The sequence below is a fragment of the Fundulus heteroclitus genome, unplaced genomic scaffold, assembly GCF_011125445.2.
Source record: "Fundulus heteroclitus isolate FHET01 unplaced genomic scaffold, MU-UCD_Fhet_4.1 scaffold_42, whole genome shotgun sequence".
Taxonomy (NCBI): domain Eukaryota; kingdom Metazoa; phylum Chordata; class Actinopteri; order Cyprinodontiformes; family Fundulidae; genus Fundulus; species Fundulus heteroclitus.
In genome coordinates this window covers 1,920,479-1,943,853 of record NW_023396835.1, presented here as the reverse complement: position 1 = coordinate 1,943,853, position 23,375 = coordinate 1,920,479, and the positions used below count along the sequence as shown (strand labels likewise).

General features: G+C 43.6%; 1 protein-coding gene across 1 annotated transcript; it reads left to right on the top strand.

The window, feature by feature from the left end:
* Window positions 1–7,982: 7,982 nt before the first annotated feature.
* On the top strand, window positions 7,983–23,055 carry march11 (membrane-associated ring finger (C3HC4) 11). The gene is made up of 4 exons (XM_012850324.3): window positions 7,983–8,978; window positions 19,598–19,753; window positions 20,684–20,876; window positions 22,370–23,055. The coding sequence occupies exons 1-4, from the start codon at window positions 8,634–8,636 to the stop codon at window positions 22,690–22,692; spliced, it is 1,017 nt and encodes a 338-aa protein (XP_012705778.2). The 5' UTR covers window positions 7,983–8,633; the 3' UTR covers window positions 22,693–23,055.
* Window positions 23,056–23,375: the final 320 nt, after the last annotated feature.

Genomic DNA, 23,375 nt, shown 5'->3' with positions numbered 1-23,375 from the left:
TTGTGTTGTAGTATGGCCGCCATCCACAAGAGGGCGCTTTGATGACAACAGGGATGCCAAATGCTCTTTTACGAGGTTCTGTTTTTAAATATTAACGCTCAACAAGCTCCTTATGTTGTCGGCTAAAATGCTCAGATTGAGCCGGCCTGCATGGCGGAGCAGAGTCAACTTATCGACCAAAACTCACCGATGTGCTCAGGAGGCGAGGATGTGATGAGAGAAAAGCAGAAAGCATGATGCAAAAAATGAGCATATTTTTTGACATATGAAGCCAGAACCACGGTTAACGGTGAGGGCTTTCCTTAAGGATTATTAGGGTTTCATAGATTTATGTCTATTCAACTTGTTTCTGTTCAATTTACCTGATGAGGTTCCTGTTTTAATTAATTAAAAGTGTCCAAGTTTAATAATGTGAGAACTGCACTTCTTGATTATTCAGTCAGTATTTCATACAATTGTCTCAATAAACTTAAAATATTATAAAATTCAGCATATTGAAGAAGAAACCTTCATGTTATGGAAAGAGCCTCTCGATACAAGAGAAAACCGGGTTTTAAAGAAAAGTTAATCGTTTGTTGGTCGATAAGATCAGTCAACTTTAGATTAACTCGATGGGTAGTTTGCATCCCTGGGTTGGTCTAGTTTTTACTCCAGATAATCAGGATTTCTCAGTTCCGAGTCGTAAAAATAAAATCTCTATAAAATGTAACTGCTGATGGATTGATTCTCAATAACGTAGATCTAAACTCTCTGATTGGGCGCTGATGTCCTCACTGGTAGACTGCAGAAAATGGACACAAATATGTCCAGAAATATATGGAATCTGTTGTCATAAATTTCTGGGTCAGAATATTCAAGTATTTCTTTTTTAAATTGTCATAGCAGTTCATGGTTTTTCATGTGGTACGAAATGAGAACTCAGCCCCTGATTCAAGAAGCCAAATAAATAAATCTAAATGTGTAAATAATTAAGTTAAAGGTGAGAGCTGTATTTAGCCCATTGAGTGTGACTTGAGTTCAGCGGTCTGACAGCTGCAGGGTAAAACCTTTCTGAGCCTGGTGGTTTTTCTGTGGGAGGGGCTGAAACAGAAAGGTGGAGTGTAGAGCGCTGTATTCCTGCATCATAAAGGTCCCAGGTGAAGGGAAAGCTGCTCCCCACAGTCCTCTGACGGAGTTCCAGCCCTCCACAGCTTCCTGAGGACGTAGAGACGCTGGTGGACCTCCCTGACCAGACAGGTGAGTTGACTGGACACATTCACAGCCAGGTAGCTGTAGCTGGACACCACCTCCACAGCTGCTGCTCTGATGGAGCGCTTTCCCTGCTGAAGTCCACCATCTCAGAGGTTATCGTCTCCACCTAAGGCGTTCCACCTCTTCTCATCATTGATATAATCAAAAAACTATAAAACAAAACTTTTCCTTGTTCCATTTACATAAACTAATGTGAGTAAAGTAGAAACACCGCATATGGATGTTTATTGAGAATTCAGGCCTTTTCTCCGCCTCTGGACCTTGGTTCAGCATTTTAAACCTGCTCTGGTTTAGATGTTCTGAAACGGCTTTTTTTTTTCCTTTTTTATTTTATGATTGTCTACAAACCAAATGAAGGAGGCAAAACAGACTTAAAAGAATCTGTATTTGGTGCAGGGAAACCTAGTCCAGATCATGGCTTTATGAAGACATGAAATTCTCCTTCACACTGCTCTAAGGGAACTAAAAGTAAAAATTTCTGGTATTTTCTTTGATTTGAGCAGGTGAATAAGATTATTTGCCAGTGGAATAAGATTTCTTGCACTTAAAATAAGAACAACTCATCTCCATCATCTTATTTTAAGTGCAGGATATCTAATTATCTTATTTTAGGGGTAAAAACACTCCTTCCATTGCCAAATAGTTTTATTTAGCTGCTCAAATCAAGGAAAAATAAACTTTTAGTTCTCTTTTTGCAGTGCACTGCTGAATCAGAATCTTATTCAGCTCATTTTGTGGATCCTCCAGCATCAGGTCCACTGAGCTATATTATACACAGGAGTGATAATCGCCCGCTGTTAGAACGAGTCGCTTTGAAGCGCCATATTGGTACTCCCTATTTCCCCCAGTAACTAGGGAATATGTGCGCTACAGCATCGAATAACGAGGATTTTCTCATGTTCAGGGGGGCTTAAAACTATTAAAATGTCAAATGCCATATACTTTTATGTTATGTTCTAAAACTATCAAGTACTGAGAAAGTCATGTGCTGAAATGTTTTGCATTTTATTCATTTAAATATACATATATATATAGATATACATATATATATATATACATATATACATATATATATATACATATATATACATATATATATATAAATATACATATATACATATATATATATACATATATATATATATATATATATATATATATATATATATATATATATATATATTCAGCACCTAATTTCCTAGTAGTTGATAGTGTTAATACATCCACTGACTGTAGAATTACCTATGAAACGTTTTCACACAGCCAGAAAACTGCTTGTTGTTGCAACCAAATCCTATGGGATTCTGTGAGAGTAGGGAGGAGCAAGATGGCGGCCAGTGACTTCAGTTTTTCGGCAAAATCAGCACTCAAGTGTATTGTATAGCTCAGTGATCAGGTCCACACCCCTGACGCTGGTGCTGGAGGTCTATCTGCACCTCTGTGACCTTTAGTCAATGGACTAAAGGTCACAGAGGTGCAGAAGCGACTGAGGAAAATGTGCTTTTATTTTATTAGTAATAATAGAATCACGCTGATGTCTAATATTGTGCAGCTCTTTACTTTTTCTGCTCTTTGAAATTCCCCCAAATCGCCTTCAGAGCCGTTTCAGTGAAAGCTGCGCGGCTCACTCAGGCCTTCCTGTAAACGTCCACACGTGCGTCAGATGTGTGAATGACTCGGGGTCTGGAGCAGATGATGTAATGGAGAAGGGATGGGCCCCCCGGTCAGGACGCTGACCCACCACGCTGCTGCCGCTGCCGCATTAATGAGCTCAGCCACTCCATCTGCTTGTGGTCCTCCACTTTATCTCTGGCAGCCGCTCCACTTCCTCGGTGCGTTTGTGGCAGGATGGTTTCAGAGGTTTAGGGCACTCTGCCCGAGCTGCACGCTGCCGTTGGACACAGCGGACAGGAAGGGGGGGGGGGGGGCAGACAGGCCGACGGCGAGGAGGAGGCTAATTGATCCGGACGACTTGGGAGGGAAATGGGGCATTAGACGGGCTGTGCAGCGGCGTGAAGGAGGTGATGCTTTGAACATGATGGACGCCTGAGGCCTGCAGCTCAGAGTGACGTCTTTTCTCCCAGAGTTCATCGGGTTGATGCTTTCTCACGCTGGCTTTGATTAAAACTTTAAACCAATGCCTGGAAATGAAATGGACTTGTTGCTTTGAGTGATTGTGGTGAATAATAATAATTACAGAGTTAAGTTTTTTGTTTATCAGATTTTACAGATAACTGGTGAGGAGTTGGTTATTTCTAGTGTTAAACCTTCCTCTCTGTGTCATCCTGCCTGACCCACAGACGTGTCTGAGGAGGTTCTGGCCTCGGCTTCTCCTCAGCTTGACCCAGATGTTGGGAGACATCTGGGTCAACGTCTAGAGCCGTTTTGCTCCACCATGCTGGAACATCCCCAGATCAGAACCAGATTATTTTCCAGGTCTGTTGGAAGAACTTGACCTTGGTCAACGTTTGAGTCCCACTTTTCTATTTTTTTTATTTATGGACTTTAACTTCAGGACCCGGGCGGCTCATCACCGCCTGATGTCCACAAACCTTTAAAGGAGAAACGACGGCCGTCCTTGAGCCTTCGGCACCGTGATGGCTGCATTTACAGCCATGGTAACAAATACCATTAATTTAGTCTTCATATAGGGTTTCATTTACAGAGACGTTTCATTATTTGACATTTATCCATCACCACTGCACCGTATTTGAAAACTATTGTGCACATTTTGGTTTACCCTGTTTCTGTCATGACTCTGTTTAGTTTATATTCTGTTTGGGTTCTGCAGCTGCTCCATTACCTTGGCTGAGGAACCAGCAGGCGGCCAAAGGGCTGAGCTGCTTTAGACCATAGCACATCAGTGCTTTATTTGGACTGATCAGCCATTACCCTACAAAAATGGATCTAAGAATAAGATATCAAAATAAAATATTCTTAAAGTTAGTGTATTTGTCCTTGATTTGAGCAGGTAAATGACATTACCTGCCAATGGAATGAGTATTTAAACCCCTAAAATAAGACCATTAGACATCCTGCACTTGAAATAAGATGATGGAGATGAATTGCTCCTATTTGAAGGGCAAAAAAATCTTATTCCATTGGCAAATCATATTATTTACCTGCTCAAATCCAGGACAAATACACTCATTTTAAGAACATTTTACTTAGTTTTTAGTTCCGTTTTTGTAGTGTATTTAAGTTCCCCTTGGTTTCACTGAGGGATGTCAGTTTGTTTGAGTTAGTTTTGATCTGTTCCTAATTATTTTGAGTAGTTTCTGTTCCTTTTACCTCTATTCTGGATCCATTTTTGACAATTTTTTGGGTTAAATAAAATAACTCTTTTTTTAATTTTTTTGGATATACACCTGTACCTGGCTGTCCTTACTGCACAGGCACCGTTAGATTCTGCCTTCGATGATCTTCTCGGACAGACGTGGCTATTCTGTTGCACTTCTTTGGTTGTTTTGATGAGTTCTGTAGTTCTTTAGTAAAAAAATAAAATCTGCTGAAGCCAGTTAAAGACTGTGAACGTGGCGCGGTGCCCCCAGCTCGGGTAAGATGCAACAGTTCTGGTAGAACCTGAGCTCCTGGTAGCTGGTTGTGAAGCACACACGCCGCTCTCTGCACGAACCCGGTCTCCCTCTGAGCCCTGGGGACCTGGTATTGATCGGCGCTCTGTAGGTAGTGATTGGACATGAGTGGATAATTTCCTTTGCTGCATTAGAGTCCATTACTGGGTCCGCTCTCCGGAAAGTGAAAGACATCCTCAAAAAGAAAAAAAAAAAAAACAACAGAATGTTCTTGGAAATGCCTTCTTCTCGTCTGCCGAGGCTCCTCGAACTTTATCGGGTCCGTTTGGAGGCGAGTGAGAAGGTGCTGAGAACCAGCAGGAGGTTCCTGCTGTTCGCCCAGGTAAGACAGGTTTCTTCACCTGTCCCTCACTCACCTGTCGCATCCGGACTTAGTCTGATCCCACCGTCAGAGGAAACTGGCAAGTAGAAGAAATAATAGAGAGATATGGAGAGAAATGACGACTAAAACATGTGGATGGAAGCAGGTACATAAACACACCATGAGCTGAATCACACCCAGCATGTTATCATAGGGATGGCTGCTGTCCAGGGGTGATGCTGAAAAACTAGTCCATGCATTTGTTACTTCAAGGCTGGACTATTGTAATTCTTTACTATCAGGAAGTCCACAAAATGCAGTTCAAAGTCTTCAGCTGATTCAAAATGCTGCAGCAAGAGTTCTGATGAAAATCAACAAGAGGGATCATATTTCTCCAATTTTAGCTTCCCTTCACTGGCTTCCTGTTAAATCAAGAATAGAATTTAAAATTCTCCTTCTAACGTATAAAGCCCTTAATAATCAAGCTCCACCATATATCAGAGCTCTGATTACCCCGTATGTTCCTAACAGAGCACTTCGCTCTCAGACTGCAGGTCTGCTGGTGGTTCCTAGAGTCTCTAAAAGTAGAATGGGAGGCAGATCCTTTAGCTATCAGGCTCCTCTCCTGTGGAACCAACTCCCAGTTTTGGTCCGTGAGGCAGACACCCTATCTATTTTTAAGACTAATCTTAAAACTTTCCTTTTAGACAAAGCTTATAGTCAGAGTGGCTCATGTTACCCTGAGCTACCTCTATAGTTGTGCTGTGATAGGCTTAGGCTGCTGGAGAACATCAGGGTCTAATTTTCTCACTCTGCTGAGTTCTACTGTTCTTCAATTTGCATTGCTTGTTATTTCATCTTTTAACTTTTTGTTCTCTGTCATTTTTCTCTTCATAGAAGGTACACCTGGTCTGGCGTTCTGTTAGCTGTGACATCATCAGGGGAGGCAGATCATCCTCTATTACCATCTAACATAGAAAGTACTCCTGGGTCAATGTGAGCTTCTGTGCTTTCTGTGTCTCTGCTCTGTCTTCTCTAAGCCCCAGTGGGTGGAGGCAGATGAGCGTTCACACTGAGCCTGGTTCTGGTTCTGCTGGAGGTTCTCCTCCCTGTTAAAGGGGAGTTTTCCTCTCCACTGTCGCTTCATGCATGCTCAGTATGAGGGATTGCTGCAAAGCCATCAACAATGCAGACGACTGTCCACTGTGGCTCTACGCTCTTTCAGGAGGAGTGAATGCTGCTTGGAGAGACTTGATGCAACCTGCTGGGTTTCCTTAGAGAGGAAACTTTCTCACCAACCTGGAGGATCTGATGGAAGCTGACTTTGGAAAGAGGCTTGAGATGATATGTTGGGAACTGGCGCTAAATAAATAAACAAAATTGAATCGAATTGCTGTGGGTCCATTTTAAAAACAATGGTTTTATGTACTAAAGGTGTGTTGAACATGTCTAAAGGAGGGGAAGAGGGATAATAGAACCCTCCAGCAGTTATTGGGGGCAAACAGGAAAGAGAACCATGAACACCTGCAAAGACAAAACTAACAGAAAAAGAAAACAAAGACGGCAACAAAACCAGCAGCACCAACATGGAGCAAGACTGCTGCTCCTGATGGAGAGAACTAGAGAACCACATCTACTGCGATGAGTGTAAACGCAGTGGATCCACTTTAGAGCCGCTTAGTAACCGAACAATCCAGCGGCATGAAACTCATTGATAAACACCAAACCTTCATGACGTGTGACTTTATAACCAGTGAGTTCTTTGCTTTATGAGGACTTTACGTGGTAGATCAGCTCAGCGTAGGTCACCGCTGTGTCCTGGGGGGAGGACTGTAAGTATCTGCCAGCTGTGGACATCTGGACGCTGCTGGAGCGAACGGAGCAGATGTTCCAGGTTTGGGACGTTGGTTTCTAACCTAATATCTGCTTTAAGCGGCTCCACAGCTTCTCCCCGACCTGTACGCTGCTTTCTGGATCGAACTTTATTTATAACACATCTTTAAAACAGTCAGGAGCGTTGCAGAGATTTAAAACAGGGCATTCTATGAGAAAGCAACCAGATATAGAAGGGGAGGAACCATGGAAACAATTGTGTTTATTATGAAGGGAACACTGGAGATATATCTGTGTTTTATAAGGAGAAAGATAAAGTAATTAAAACTGGAATTAAAATAAGTGATTAAACTGCAGGCAGATCCTGGAGGATGAAGGAAGTGATGCAGCCACACCATCCATCCATCCATCCATCCACCATCCATCCATCCATCCATCCATCCATCCATCCATCCATCCATCCATCCATCCATCCATCCATCCATCATCCATCCTCCATCCATCCTTCCAGGTTTAAATCTTTAGACACACATCAAAACATCCAGTTGTTTGGCTCTCCGTCTGCTCGTCCTTAGCTCGTCCATGTTGAAATGTCTGCCAAAGATTTACAGATAACAACAACTCTAAGTTTAAGAAACAACGGGTAATTCACATTTGACCTGAAAAACGTCCGCGGACCACACAATGAGACTTCCAGGAATTTTAACGCTCTTTGTAACGAGGCCTATGACGTAAACGACCCTCCATCACTCTGCTAAACACAATCTGTAGGCCGTTAGGACTCTTAAGAGACACCAGATTTCTGAAATATCTCCAATAACGAACCTTCAGCAGGTCATGGATTTATGACCCTCACAGATTGTTCTGCAGCTTTTAGATTCTCCTTGAACTTTATTTAGAAACCTGACGTTTAGAGGCCTGAGCTGCCACTCCTGATGATGATGATGATGATGATGATGATGACATGGGCTCCAGCAGGTGATTCCTTTAAGAGGAGGAGGAGGAGGAGGAGTGCTGCGGGTCGCCACGTTTCCCCACATTAAATCTTCCCCGTGGCAGCCGGGCCGACCTGGAGCCTCCTCCTGGTCCTGATGCTGCATCTGCTGCTGGAATCAGGAAGATGCCCATCCCTCCTCCAGCCGCTCTGGGCCAGAGTAGTTTCTGCTTGCCTCTGGAAACTCGCCTCCTCCATCATATTAATGGGATAATAATGTGATTGATTGGTCATTTCCGCGGAGAAACGCTCTTTGCTGCTTCCTGGGAGCGCGCAGGGTCCTTCAGAGAACTCGGGGAGGATCGGAGCCGGACGCATCGGCGGAACTTCCTCCCCGGCTTTATTCCCCACAGCTGCTGCTCGGAGGGGGACAGGAAGACGGGGATCCGACCCACGGAGGGACATGGAGCTGCTCCGCGGCTCTCCGGAGCGCGTCAGGCGGTTCCGGCATCGGGAGCTTCCGGCTGCTGATGAGCAGCTGTGCGAGCGGACCGCGCTGTAGGTTCGGCGCAAAGGGGAACCGAACCGAGGCTTTCATCGCGTCCCTGCATCGCAGTGGAGCTGGATCCTGCGTGAGCCTGCGGGGAGGAGGGGTGGGTGGGTGTGGGTGTGGGGGGGGCGGCAGCATCTATGCAGTTTTATTCCCACTTTGCATTTTATTATGAGCACAGAGGGGGGAGATGCGGGGCCGGCGTGCGGGGAGGAGGAGGGAGCTCCGGCCGCCAGCCAGCGCCACACCTGGGAGCAGGAGAGCGACCCGCTCCGCTCCCAAGGACGACCGCAGCCCGACGGCCAGGAGGAGCCGCAGCCTGGGGAGGAGGAGGAGGAGCAGGAGGAGGAAGAGGAGGCGGAGGGCCGTGCGTGCGCGACTGACAGCGGAGGCAACACTTCCAGCGAGGAGGGGGCGGTGGGGGGCAGGTGTGACAAAGCCATGCATTCAACCTGCAGCAGCGAGACGTGCATCCCGACGCCCAGCTGCAGGATCTGCTTCCAGGGCGCGGAGCAGGTAGGTTCCGTTTGCCGCGTCACCGACCGGGTCAGAACCGCGGTTCGGTTCATCAATGGAGCTGAAGTGGAGCCGGAGGGGGAGCACGCTGTCCTCTGATTGGCCGGCGGCTGCAGCCCCGTCTAATTAGAGAGCAGTCCATCCTGATTGGATGACTTCCGGTTCTGCCGGTGGAGCTGGAAGCCGGGATCAGAACCGACACCGGCCCGGAACATTTGTCGCTTCAGACCTGGGTTGGTGTGACAGCTTTATTAATAATGCAGAGAAAAGAATAGGATGACCAGGCGTCTGATCACATGTCTGCTTCCTGTTTACCTCAGCTGCTGGCTGAAAACTTAACAGCAATTTATTTAGTTAGATGACGTCTAATTGTGTATTAAATACTGTTTTATAATGTCCAGGAGGAGGTTGGAACAACATTAAACCTTTAAATCATCTTTTACAGTTGTAAAAAGTCCTCCTACTAAACTTTAAACTTTTTCCACATACTTTTACATAACAACCCCCAAATTACGTGTTTTACTGGTACTTTTCTGACAGCCTCAGCATCAACAAATGCATTATTTCTATTAGTTACACGTGAAATTATATTACATAACACAGAGCAGGTTAACAGGGAAAGTTACAAAGAGGTTTAAAGCAGAGTCGGTCTATAAAACATAGAGCATTAAGTCCGTCACCCAAAAAATACAAATGCAACACAAACCAAGAGCCCCATGGTAACTTTGGAGGAGCTGCAGAGATGCGCAATTCAGGTGAGAGAGAGGACCGGCCAACTATTCGGCACTTTACAAATCTGACGTGTACAGAAGAATGGCAAAGTTGTTGAGAAGAAGTCGTGTTTCCAGTCTGCTAAAAGCCTCTCCAAAGGTCACTGTAGCAAAGAGCTAAACTAAACCTCCATAGCAACTCTTGTACTATGAACATCCCAACTAGTTGCTGCTTCATGTCTCCGGGTGCTGAGCTTTCCTGGGACAAACAATCCAGACGAACTGGGTGTGAAACAGAAAATTAATATAGGGCCAGATCCCTGATGCCAGCCAGGCGCTCTAACGAGGCCCAGAACCTCGTTAGAGCGCCTGGCATCAAGAGCCGGGACTGTTTAGACAGAAATCTGCAGATCTCTGCAGAAGTCTTTCAGAGGATCGACGTTCCAAAACAAAACTGTCTTCAAAAGAAATGACAAAAGGCTAAACTGAAGACGCATACAGGACTGTCTCAGAAAATTAGAATATTGTGATAAAGTTCTTTATTTTCTGTAATGCGATTAAAAAACATGAAATGTCATACATTCTGGATTCATTACAAATCAACTGAAATATCACAAGCCTTTTATTGTTTTAATATCGCTGATTATGGCTTACAGCTGAAGAAAACTCAAAAATCCTATCTCAAAATATTAGAATATTTCCTCAGACCAAGTAAAAAAATAAAAATTGTAACAGCAAAACAAAATGAAACATTTGAAAATGTCCATTAATGCACTCAGTACTTGGTTGGGAATCCTTTTGCACAGATTAGTGCATCAATGCGGCGTGGCATGGAGGCAATCAGCCTGTGGCATTGCTGAGGTGTTATGGATGCCCAGGATGCTTCAATAGCGGCCTTTAGCTCATTTGCATTGTTGGCTCTGGTGTCTTTCAGCTTCTTCTTCACAATACCCCACAAATTCTCTATGGGGTTCAGGTCAGGGGAATTGGCAGGCCAATCAAGGACAGTAATGCCATGGTCAGTACACCAGTTACTGTGAGAATCTGATGTCGTCTCTTAACCACTACCATACTTGTGATTTAGTTTACTGAACCAAGCTGAGTGTTTTTCAAGGCTCAGGAAACCCTGCAGTGTTTCCAGTTAATTAGACGATTCAAGTGATTAGTTGAATAGCCTACTAGTATACTTTTTCACAATATTCTAATATTTTGAGATAGGATTTTTGAGTTTTCTTCAGCTGTAAGCCATAATCAGCGATATTAAAACAAAAAAAAGGCTTGCGATATTTCAGTTGATCTGTAATGAATCCAGAATGTATGACATTTCATGTTTTTGTAATTGCATTACAGGAAATAAAGAACTTTATCACAATATTCTAATTTTCTGAGACAGTCCTGTAGATTGTCATAAAATGAGCGATAAAGTGACAAAATGTGTTGTAATAATGTGGTTTGAATAAAGCGAGCGGCGCCACGTGCGTCACATGAGAGGTGCAGGACAGCGACCCGACAGTAATCCGGTTAAATCTCCTCCCCGGGCGACGCACCAATTTGTCTGCAGGTCTTCCTGAAAGCGGACGGACAGATGTGGACCGGCGGGGACAAATGGACTCCCGGTCCAGGCTCGTCTGAAACCTGAGCCTCTGCAGGCCCGTTTGGCTCGTGACAGCAGAGGCCTCTGACGAGGGACGATTCATGGCTGGCGGAGCTTAAGGGAAACAGGAGTCAGGGCAGTAAACGCCTAAGTGAACATCCTGTCTTCTCAGCGTGGGCTCCAGCCTGTTAGCAGATCAAATCTAATAACACCGCCTCCGGGTCCAGACCCATATCTGGTTGTGATACGAGCCACGGAGGCCGGGGGAAGTCCCAATCATCCAAAAGGCTGCTCAGAATGATTCGACGCATTAATATTTGTCGTCTGATCGGTTTATCGTCAGAAACGCTAAACTGAGCCAAGCTTCTCAGAATCAAGAGGAAATTCCCAGTTTCACACTTTTGTTCTGCTCACTAAAGTTTTCTCATGAGATGATTATAGGAAAACTTTCTCTGTCACAAAAAAAGCCAATATTTCTTTTTTTATTATTATTATAAAATACAGTTTCCTTTTTAATCAACATTTATCACTGGGACAAAGCAAACAGGGACAGTAGACCAGACATTTCAGGGGCGCTGAGGTGAAGTTAGATCACCTTAATTGTCACTAATTAACCATTACAGAACAATCCATCCACAGCGCCTTGCAGACGTATTCACACCCCTCAGATTTTCTGACATTTTGTGATGGAATAACGCAAAGGCTGTGTATAGTTGCCTAAAAGTGGAAGGAAAACAAACTGTTGTTTTTAACATGTTTGCTTGTAAGAAGCTCCACAGTGACGCATGGTGGCGGCAGCATTATGCTGTGGGAACAGTTTTTCTCAGAAGGAACAGGGGAAGCTGGTCAGAGGTGATGGGAAGACGGCGGGAGCAAAACACACATCAGTCCTGGAGGAAAACCCGCGGAAGACTTGAGAATGAGCCAAAGAGTACAGTCAGAGCGGCTTGGGATGGTTTAGATCAGGGTGTCCAAAGTGCGGTTTGGCCCAGCAGCACATATGATTGATGCAGACAGCATTTTTCTTAGGTTTAATTAGAGCAAATCTATTACAGAAAGGCTAAAATCTTGTAAAACCTAACACAAAGTAATTGTCTTTTAATTAACCACTTTTTAGATTTTTTTATCTAATAGTAAACTAGACCACATATATTCAGTGACGTTCACTCAAAAACTGACTTTGATGCACCTGAATCGGCTATTAATTAATGTATTAAAATTGCCTAAATTACAGCAAGTGTCTTCATAGAAAGACTTAATTTCTATTTCATGGCTGAGCAAAGACTCAATTTGTATATATATAAAAAAAAAAAACAAGCACAGTAGAATTTGCAAACTGGACGGCCATATTTCAATAAGGCAACTTTTAAGTTTTTATCTACGATGATTTATAGATTCCTTTCCTAAAGAAAAACTGACTGGTTTGTTAAATGATAATATTCCAAGGGTTAGTAATTTTAGTTTCTTTATTTTATTTTATTTTTTTGGCCCTCGAATACTTTTGACTACACAATTTTGGCCCCCCTAACAAAACGTTTGGACATCCCTGGTTTGGATCAAACCATATTCATGGATTAGAATGTCCTAGTCAAAGTCCAGAGGTAAATCCAACTAGGAATCTGTGACAAGAGTTGAAAATAGATGTTCACAGGAGCTCCCCATCCAATCTAATCCAATCCAGTCTGAACTTCGGTAACTTTGCAAAGAAAATCCTTCTCTAGATGAGTTGAGGTGATCTTACACTAGGAGACCCGCTTTTGTAAATAAAGTAACAGGTTGTCCTATAAAGTATTGCCTGAAGGGCTCTGATCACAGATGAATGTCACACTTTCCATATTTGCTAAAACAGCCTTGAAGATCTTGTTTCCTCTTCACTTCACAGTTACGGGCTTCTCTGAGTTGATAAATCAAATAAAGTCCCATTAAAACTCATAATGTATTTTAATGGGACATTAAAATACATTATGAGTTTATGGTTCTCATGTGACTTAATCTGCGGACCTTTAAGGGGTCTGAATACTTTTCTAAATCACTATAAACTCTTATGTAAAACATAACAGAAACCCTTGTAAGAGTTGAACTCAAAATGCAAACCACAAACTTTTCTCCAGAACTTAACAGCGTTTAATGCGCTAAATAATCGCACAATCATCATTTCTCCAAAGGTCTGAAATAAGCTCAAATTAAATCTTAAGATTTGCCCCTGGTTGTATTGTTAAATGAAAAAAATAAATCAAATCTGCATTGAAAGCAATAAAGATGCATAACAAGGACACATTTAGTTATTTTCCTCTCATATTACAGTTATATGTATTTTTTTGTGAATAACAAATAAATTAAATAGCTCTAGTGATTCAGAAAGATTCTCAGAGAACTCCTAGCTTAAGAGTGACTGAGATGCTGCTGAGAGTGAAACAATTCAAATAAAACTGAACTGAATTGAATTGAATTGAATTGAGAGTGGCCGTTTTTTACTTTAGTGCGCAGGTGAGGTTGACCCCGTTGCCAGGTGTAACGCTGCATTTTAAGAGCTGTGATTGGTTGATAGTAGAAGAAAAAAACAACACAAATGCCCTTCTAGTAATCAAAGGAGAGAAATTAACCGATTTGACTGGATTCAGTCATGATGATGAAACTCAGCTAAATTAGATAATTGTCCCGCAGCATCAAAATCTTTGAACGCACCTTATTTACATCCTCGTCATTATTTTAAATTAACTCATTTGTTTATACTCGCCAGTCATTTTGCCACGTCATCTATTTGACATTAATCAGCATCGCCTGCTGGTATAAAGAAGGCGGAGAAACCTCTGGGAGGAGAATAGAGGAGTGTTGGGAGGTAAACTAGTCCCCGGACCAGGGCGCAAATACGCGGACTCTGAAGCGTATTGCCGCAGATCAGTGCTCCTTTTTTTCCTCCGTGCGTCTTGGTGCTTTTACGCACCAATGAGACGCGCTCCGTGCAGCGATCAAACGAGAGGAGATGGCATGACTCAAGCGAACTTCTAGATGACCATTTAGGCTGCTGACATCAACATATACACCTACTGAAAATACCTCCTTACCTCTTTATATTCTTTCTAAATGTCTCCACTTTTTATTCAAGATTATTCAATATTTGTCCCTATTATTTATTATCTTTAATAATATTATGCTACTAGAAGCCTATCAGGGCACTAAAACTAATTAAATTTCCTCTATAGGGATGATAACGTTTAGTTTATCTACATATTAATAATTGTCTGATTGTTAAAGAAGTTTATATGATCATTCCCTCCACTGTTCAGGTGGTGGATCAGCCAATCAGCTCTCTCTGTTCAGGTGGTGGATCAGCCAATCAGCTCTCTCTGTTTCCTCCATCTTCCTGCTTCAGACACTCTCATCAAAAGTCCTCCTCACTCCTCCAAACATGGTTCCACTTTAGGAGCTCTCTGAAGGCCTAAGACGCTTTGTGAACAACTTTTATGTTGCTGAGGTAAAATTCTAAGAAAATAAAATTTTAAATTTGTAGAATTCGGGAAATTCTAAGATTTCTTTCCTGAAATTAGGTCTCTAAGAGCTACTTTTAATATTAGGAGTCTTTGTGAACACAAGCACTGGTCTTTTAGAAACATAAATAATTAAATGTTCCTGTAATTTACACGGGTACCAGCGCTGTTACAAGCCGCACTGCAATATGACCCAGAAGCACTCGGTGAGATCTGGGATAACAGCATAAAGGTTTTTATAAATGTACCCTGTGAGCTCCTGAAAGTAAAACAGGAAATTCCAGAAAAATCCTGAGAAGTAATATCTAGAAAGATTCTAAGATTAAAGTTCCAGGAAAGTACCAGAAAGTACGTTCAGGGAAGGTAATACAGAAATGTTGAGGACAGTAAGTTGTTGGAAAGTACCAGAAGGCGTCCTGTAAGTTCTGGGAAAGGATGCTGTTAATTTGAGGACAATACCAGAAAGAAAGTGCTGAGATAAACGTTCCAGGAAAGTAAGTTCTTGAAAAGTACGAAGCAAAAGTTCCAGAAATGTACCTGAAAGTAAGCTACGGGAAAATACTCAGAGATTCCTTTAAAGTTCTGAGTGCGGAGTCTGTGAGTCGTAGCACATTTCTTCAAATTACCCTGAAAGTTCTGGGAAAATACCCTGGAAGTTCTCGAAAAGAACAGCTGCCTTTGTGTTTGTCCTAACATTTGTTGTGGCGCCATCTCAGAAAACACCAGAACTTTCTTTCTGGTGTCGCCCTAAAGAAGACCCACTCACAATCACTAATCCGTTCTAATTACAAAAAATATCAATAATCCTGGACAGAACTGCGATTATCCGGCTAATTTGTTCTCCAGAACAACAGGAGAACGGCCCGCCAGAACCATGAAGCCCATCCAAGGTCAAGCTAGACAAATACCAAATCTTAGAAAACAGTGAGAGATATAATCATTTAATACAAAAAAGGGATAAGGGATTAGATCCGGTTTTTAAATTTCAAAAATACATTTAGAACAACTGGGTCAAAAAAAAAATAACCCACCATGTTCTTGGTCTATCGATGGATGAAGTTGTAAATGGTTTGATTTGCTGTTTATAAAACGGTTGAATAAGAAAACTTACAAGCAGACATATTCAGGCTCCCAGTGACAAGAGAGAAACGACGTTTTGTGCTGGACAACGGAGGAAGAAGAAGAGACTTCAGTCCTGAGGATTCATCAGGGAGAGAGCTTCAACACACTGGAGTCACTGGGATCTAAAGAAGAGCTCACCTGGGTTTTCTCCAGCGAGGCGAACGTGACCCAAACACCCGCCGCAGGTTCTGGTTGCTTCAAACCCACTGGAGGTTCTACAGCAGGTTCTGAGACGAAGCAGAAGGCTTTCCTCCTGCTTCTGCGCGTTAAGAACGATGGCCTCAGAGGAAGGACATCAGGACAGAGATTCTGCTTTAGTACATGCACTGCAAAAATAGACCTAAAAATAGGAAATCTTTTCTTGAAATTAAACTATTTTTCCTTGATTTGAGCAAGTAAATAGGACTATTTGCCAATGGAATAAGATTCTTGCACTTAAAATAGGAACGATTCATCTCTGTCATCTTATTTCAAGTGCAGTATATCTAATTATCTTGTTTTAGGGGTAAAAATACTCATCCTATTGACATAAAATCTTATTTACCTGCTCAAATCAAGGGCAAATACATTCATTTCAAGAATATTTTACTTATTTTAGTTCTCTTTTTGCAGTGTGGAAGGAAGATGCATTTCTATCTGATCCATGTCACCATTTCACATTAGATTTCTGTCCCACACCACCAGGAGCAGGGAGCGGAGAAAAAGTAGGACCTATTGGAAGGTTAGTGTTGGAGGAACCATTAAAAGGCCCAGAAAGCAGCGCTTCATGGCAGACTGATAGATTCTGGCCCGCTCTCCACGTCCGGTTCTCTCCACATGTTCCTGGACGAGCTTTGCTGTTAGTTTCATCAAACGCTCCTTCGTCAGAGGGCCGACCTGCGTGAACCCAGAGCCTGCCAGGCCATTTTAAACACGGCCGGCTGAAAAAGGAGCTCCCCGACCAGCTGACCTTAATGTGCTGCTAATGCGCTCGCCACGGCCCGGCCGGCAGCTCAGACCTGCAGGAACTCTAAAAGTAGAGAAATAAATAGATGTGGCCGTGATGATTAACGCCAAGCTGCATCCTGCTGCAGTTTGGAGAAATGCTCATTGATTTCAGGCCCTCTGGTGGACAAGTTATGGGTTTACCTTGATGGATCACCTGCTGGGAGGAGAGGAGCCAAGCTGAGGCTGGAAAACAGAGGATTTCTCGATGACGGGGGAAAGCCAGATCAGGGAAATGAATGGAGGATTAATCCTGGATAGGAGGTTCGGAAAGCAGAGCGTGGCCCTCTGGGCCTGAAACGCATTAAAGCTGCGAGAGACGCCGGTCGATGTAAAACAAAAACCAAAAAACTTTGTGCTTTGATAGACGCAGATCCCGTATCCTGCTTTGCACGAAGAGAGCAGAGATACACATAGAGGAGGAATCAGGTTGGTTTCCTGAAAATAAAGCCAAATGTCTCCCTGACTCATGCAGCTAATAAGTTATTGTTTTTGCAAATCACGAAGCGAAGGAAGGCCTCTGCTCTTTTCTGTTCAGATAAATGTATTCCTCTGTTCTCTGAGCCCCCCCCCCCCCTTCGGTTCATCCTTGTTTACATGGATCCAGAGTAGCTGATCTGGAGGGAAACTCATTTTAACTCAGTTAGGTCCCTTAAATCAAGGACTAACAAACCGCCCAGTTTTCAGGTTTTAAAGGACTTCTGGGCTTTTGGCAGCAGAGTCCAGCTTCCTGAACCCACCGTCATCAATCACAGCCGCTGCAGCCACAGGCGACACCCTCAGGTTTAGGTTATATAACATGAAGCCCGTTGCCCCTAAGAAATGCCAAACATTCTCTGAACGTTGAGGCCAGAGCCGTAAAAACAGGCGCTGATTTACTGGAGGAGGCAGATTCCTCCAGTTTGTGTGATGAAATATTTGCTCTGCTGCAGTTTGTTGCATCGTCGCTTTAAGGGAGCGTGCTCCAAAAAAAAAAAAAAAAAAACGTCTTGATGAAAAGAGGTGCAGACATCTTGTGGCTGTTAGATTATGGCCTCTTATGTCGCTTCAGTAAATCTTGGTTGCTGCATCTGTTCATTTAGTTTGGGCTGTTTGATGAAACCCAGCAGAAAGTGCTTGGATTCTAACGGCGTTGCAGTTCTGGTTCTGATCTCATTTCAGAAGCTTTTCTGTGTTTTATCAGATAAATGTCAGTTTTTTTCCTGTCTGGTTAGAGTCCGTCAGCTTGTGACATCTTAATGTGGTGATGTCTGCTCCATCTGCTTCCTGCTGAAGTTCTCTGGATCGCTCAGATTGGCCGGACGTCTCTAGTCTCTAGTTGACCTGGCTGCGGTCACCTCAGGTTCTTTTACTGAATAATGTGGTGTTTCTATTGTAGAAGTAAAAATACTAATGAAACCATAACTATACTTTACCATATTTAATCTAAAAGGCAGGGGGATGTTTACAGCTTCAGTACTGGGTTCTCATAACAACACAACCGGTACCTGAGAACCCCGTTCATTCCTCACACAGACATTAAATAGGACAGACTGTGTTACACCCATCCAGGGGCGTTCACAGTATATCAGTGTTCTGTTCATCACATTGGTGGAGAGGATACTATAATGCAGACGTGTCCCAGCTGAGATTTTTCCCCTAAACAGTCATTCTGTCCAATCCAAGCATCTTTATCTGTGATCTTCATGGTAAACGTAACACAGTCCAGTCTCTGTAGTTCCATAATCTCTTACACTTGGCAATAATTCTCGATGCGGATGTCTGGAGAACAGCGGGCCCACAGCATGATGCCGTCACCACCGTGCTTCAATCTGGGAGGATTTTAAGGTGGTACAGTGTGTTATTGCTTTGGTTGGTGGCGAACAAGCCTTTTAGGAATCCAGTCCCAAACATCTTTCTAAAGATTTTTTTCTGTGGAAGAAAAAGCTTCTCGGCTCCTTAGTCTGGATGTGAGGAGAACACAGGAGAATGTTGTCTAATCTAAAGCCAGGACCAGTCGTCGTCGCTGCAGTGCCCTCAGTGTTGCTGTCGTCCTCTCCACCAGCTCTCAGATCTGCTTTCATCTCGTCAGCTTCAGAAAAACATGATTTTTGTCACTGAAATTATGGATGGTGAATGTATAACCCTTTAAAAAGTTTTCTCTGAGCTATGTCTTTGTACCAGGACATCATTTTGGTCCCTCTGTAATCATTTTGTAAACTGTAGCTTTAAAAGGATGCAGGTCAGCTGGACTTTATTTCAAGCCAAGCAGATTCTCCGTATTTGGTGACAAACAGATTCTCAAAGAGACCGAATGCTTTAAATGGAGAGTTGTGCACATCAAAGCAACCAGGTTGCTGCAGCAGATTGATCATGGTGAGATTTTTTCTGAGCTTTTTCACAGGGCTGTGTAAACGTTTTAGATCCAGTGCATGTTGGGCTGTCCATGCTGGCCCAGTTTAAACCAACAAAGAAGACACTGTGTTCTGATGAAGGCCAGTAAATCGCGCCGCGTTACGTTCCTGAAGTTTGTTTGAACCGTGTTCTTGCTGCTCACAGAATTATTAGGATTTATTTGTTTTAGCTTCTCATTTCACCAGAGTTCTGTATTTAAAGTGGAGAAATTCAGCTTTGGGAGAACTGAAACGTTTCCCGGCTGAATATAAAGCTGTGATACTTCTCAGGTGGACGGTGCTGTGTTTGATCCTCCTTGATCCTCCTTGATCTTCATGGGTTCTGCAGGGCGAGCTGTTGAACCCGTGCCGCTGTGACGGCTCGGTGCGCTACACCCACCAGCAGTGTCTGCTGAAGTGGATCAGCGAGCGGGGCTGCTGGACCTGCGAGCTCTGCTGCTACCGCTTCCAGGTCATGGCCATCAACATGAAGAGACCGTGGCAGGTAAAGGTGGGGGGGGGGGTCTCAGCAGGGAGGTGATGTCATTTTTAATTGTGCAGGTCGCCCATAGCAACTCTTGAGTAGACGTGATGGAGAGAGAAATGCAGAGAGACTTCCTGCAACCTGCAGACCCAGAAACAGCCTCTGAGACCAGATTACCATCAGCTCTAAACGCTTGTTGCATGCTTAAACTTCACAAACATGGCTTTATGCAGCCGGTTATTCTGATGCAGAATGTGAAATCTTAGTAAGTGATGCAAGTTAAGCGAGAAAAAGGGTTACGTCGACCAGACTTCAGATAAATCAACTTAAACCATTAATTTATGATTCAGGAAATCTTGGAGTGAGGTACAGAAACACTGGAGTGACTGGATGCTGTGTTTTAAGCATAAAAAAGGCAAATGTTTTAGTTTTTGTTTGCATTTGCATCATGATGTAGCTACATAGAACACCTCCAATTAGGAAATTAATTTCAGAAGCCAGTTGATTACATTGGATTTGGTTTGGGGGGTTTCAAGTTAAATGTGGATGTGCAAAAAAACATGCAAATCAAACATTTCAGGATCTTTTTCCCTAAGCATTTTGAAAACTGCATCGTTTACCTCCATTTCACCGTTATATGCACAATAAATCACAATAAGCAAAGAAAATGACGTATAAAAACACATTTGTTTAGAATTGCCTTTGAATGTTCAAGTTAAAATGTTTTACTGTTTTCAAATGTTCTTTTTTGTTTCTATTCTATCCCTACTTGCTTTTATTCTGTTTTATTTTCCTATATTTTAATCATGTAAAGCACTTTGCATTGTCTCTGTACTGAATTGTGCTATATAAATAAATTTGCCTTGCCTTGCCTTGCCTAAATGACGTTAAAAATGGAGGAGCACACGTTGAGGTCTCCTCTGACGGTTTCTGTCCCTGTCGCCTCCTCAGTGGCAGTCCATCACCATCACGCTGGTGGAGAAGGTGCAGATCATCGCCGTGTTCCTGGGCTCCCTCTTCCTGGTGGCCAGCATCTCCTGGCTGCTCTGGTCGGCCCTCAGCCCTCAGGCCATCTGGCAGCGCCGCGACGTCCTCTTCCAGATCTGCTACGGCATGTACGGCTTCATGGACCTGGTCTGCGTAGGTCAGTCTGTGCTCCAGTCACACCTTCACAGGCTCAGAGCAGGACCGTGTCCCATCATTTTACCCACAATGCAACAGAACCACAACATTTAGATTTTCTTTTCTTTTTAAATGTGACCAATCAATCTGATCTGTGAGGTTTCTGGAGATCTTTCACAATCTTTTGGGTTCAGTTTTGCACCTTTCTTACAGAATCAACTTCAAACCTTAATGCAACTTAATTTAACTTTTACTGCAGTGGCATAATCTCACAATGTGAAACATTTTTAAAAATCCCATTTTTTTCTGTAAAAAAAGTAAAAATCAAAAACCCAGAACCACCAGTGCCGCAATCATCCAGAATCCCCGATCTTTACGCGTTCTTCTTCCAGGTTTTCTGTAAAGCTGAGGTCTGGAGACTGAATTTGCCATTAAAACGCGTCGCTTTGGTGTCTGATGAAGCCTTTCTGTGTGGAATCTGACACGTTTTAGGATCCTTGTCCTGCTGAGCGACTCAGCCACGACCCGTTTCTGGTTCCCTGGCCGGGCCCAACGGACTTTAAGACAGATTCTGCTGCCGTTTCAATAAGTTAACGATGCCAGGCGGTCACACACGGTTCCCAGGGCCTGCTGTGGAAGAACAACAGGCCCACAGGATCACTCCCCTCCTCCCTACTTAGCAGTAAAGCTTTTCCATAGACGCTTACTTTGGTTCTCAGCAGATTCACTGGAGCTTTGTTGCTGAGAAGCTCAACTGGAGCCTCGTCTGATCAAACAACACGACTTACCAACATCTCCTCTCTGACATGTGGTGGCAGGACTATACATATACAGCAGGATAGACGTGGCTCTGACCTCGTTTCTCACAGTCGGTTTAAACTGTTTAATTATAATATATTTCTTTCCTTATTAACTTAAGGCAAATTTGTTTTTGTAGCATGTTTCAGTATACTGAAACATGTTATAATGCTATATCATTCTCTGTATACAGAGACAATGCAAAATGCTTTACATGATTAAAATATAGGAAAATAAAACAGAATAAAAACGAGTAGGAATAAAATGTAGAAACAAAATAAAACATGGGAGAATAGAAACTAAAAGCAAACAGTTGGACTACAAAGTTGAACTAATGATGTTTCAGTAAAACTGTTATTAAGGTCAAAACACCTTCGTGTTACGTGAATGGCTTTTCTTCTCGTCTTTCTTGTTTCTAAAAGCGACTAAACTATTAGCTTCTGTGCTTCATCATATTTATACTGACGGTAAAACAGGAAGAGATGGATTAATAATTAAAAGTTTAACAGTTTATAGTGGCACTGGCCATTTAATATGGAGATAATTTCTCCCAATAAGATTTTTTTGTTCCTCGTTGAATGAATGGGATCCAATCAAAGGCTGAATTTCTCTGACATCTTCAGAGTGATGTTGTGTCGCTGTCAGTGTAGGATTTCTTCACACCTGTGAGTGCTGTGTCCCACCACGCTGTGATTGTCCCTGCTGTCGTTGCAACAGGCCTGATCGTCCACGAGGGGGCGGCGGTGTACAGCGTCTTCATGCGCTGGCGGGCGGTCAACCTCCACTGGGACGTCCAGAGCTACGACAAGGCCAAGGACCTGGAGGAGGCCAGCACGGGCCACTCCTCGCTGGGCCCCAGGACGCTGTGGCTGCCTCTGGCCACCCTCGGCCCCAGCGGGCCCCTGCATCCCACCCGGCTGGGGTCCCGGCCGTGGACCTGCCTCTGTCTGGCCCCCCTCTGCCCCGGGCTGGTGCCTCGTAGCGGCCTGAGCCAGGACGCCGACTCGGGGGAGGTCGTGATCCGTGTGACGTCGGTCTGAAAGACAGGAAGTTGGTGGATTGGCTCTTGGCTGCAGCTTCCTGGTTCCTGCCCCGTGTGCTGCGGATAAGTTGGGGAGGGTTATTGTTTCTGGGGCTGGCCCCCCCGAACCAGTCTGGATGAACTCCGGCTCTGGTGTCTCTGTGGTTCTGCAGCCGCGTGAGGACAGAAGGAAGAGGAACCCGGGCTCAGCACTGTGACTGCATCCCTGTCATCCATCCTGGACTCGTTTCAGACAAACTGTGGCATCACAGCCAGTTTCTCTCCTACTTCAGGCTCATTTATTTCAACGCAGAATGAGGAAAGTTCATTTTCTGTCTAACCGAAGCAGCTTAGACGAATTTCTCTTTGAGATGAGGCACCTGTTCAGTTAGTTAACGCTTGACAGGCAGTTTCTAAAGTCTTGTCGGTACATCAGGATGTAATAGAAAGCATATGAGAAAAAGTCCAAAATGAGAAGTTTAGTGCCAAGGAGAAGGCGTGTTCAGCCTCTAAGCACTGTGAGCTAAAAATGAGGACCACAAACTGATTATTTTACACTTCACCAGTTTCTCTGAGGAAACTTCATCCTCTTCCAGCTCTTGGGTTTTATCTATCAGGACAGAATCAGAACTCTGCTTCAGCTCATTCAGGTTCGCAGACTTTCGTTTCAGCTCCACCATTTCCAGTCAGGTTTAAGGGACG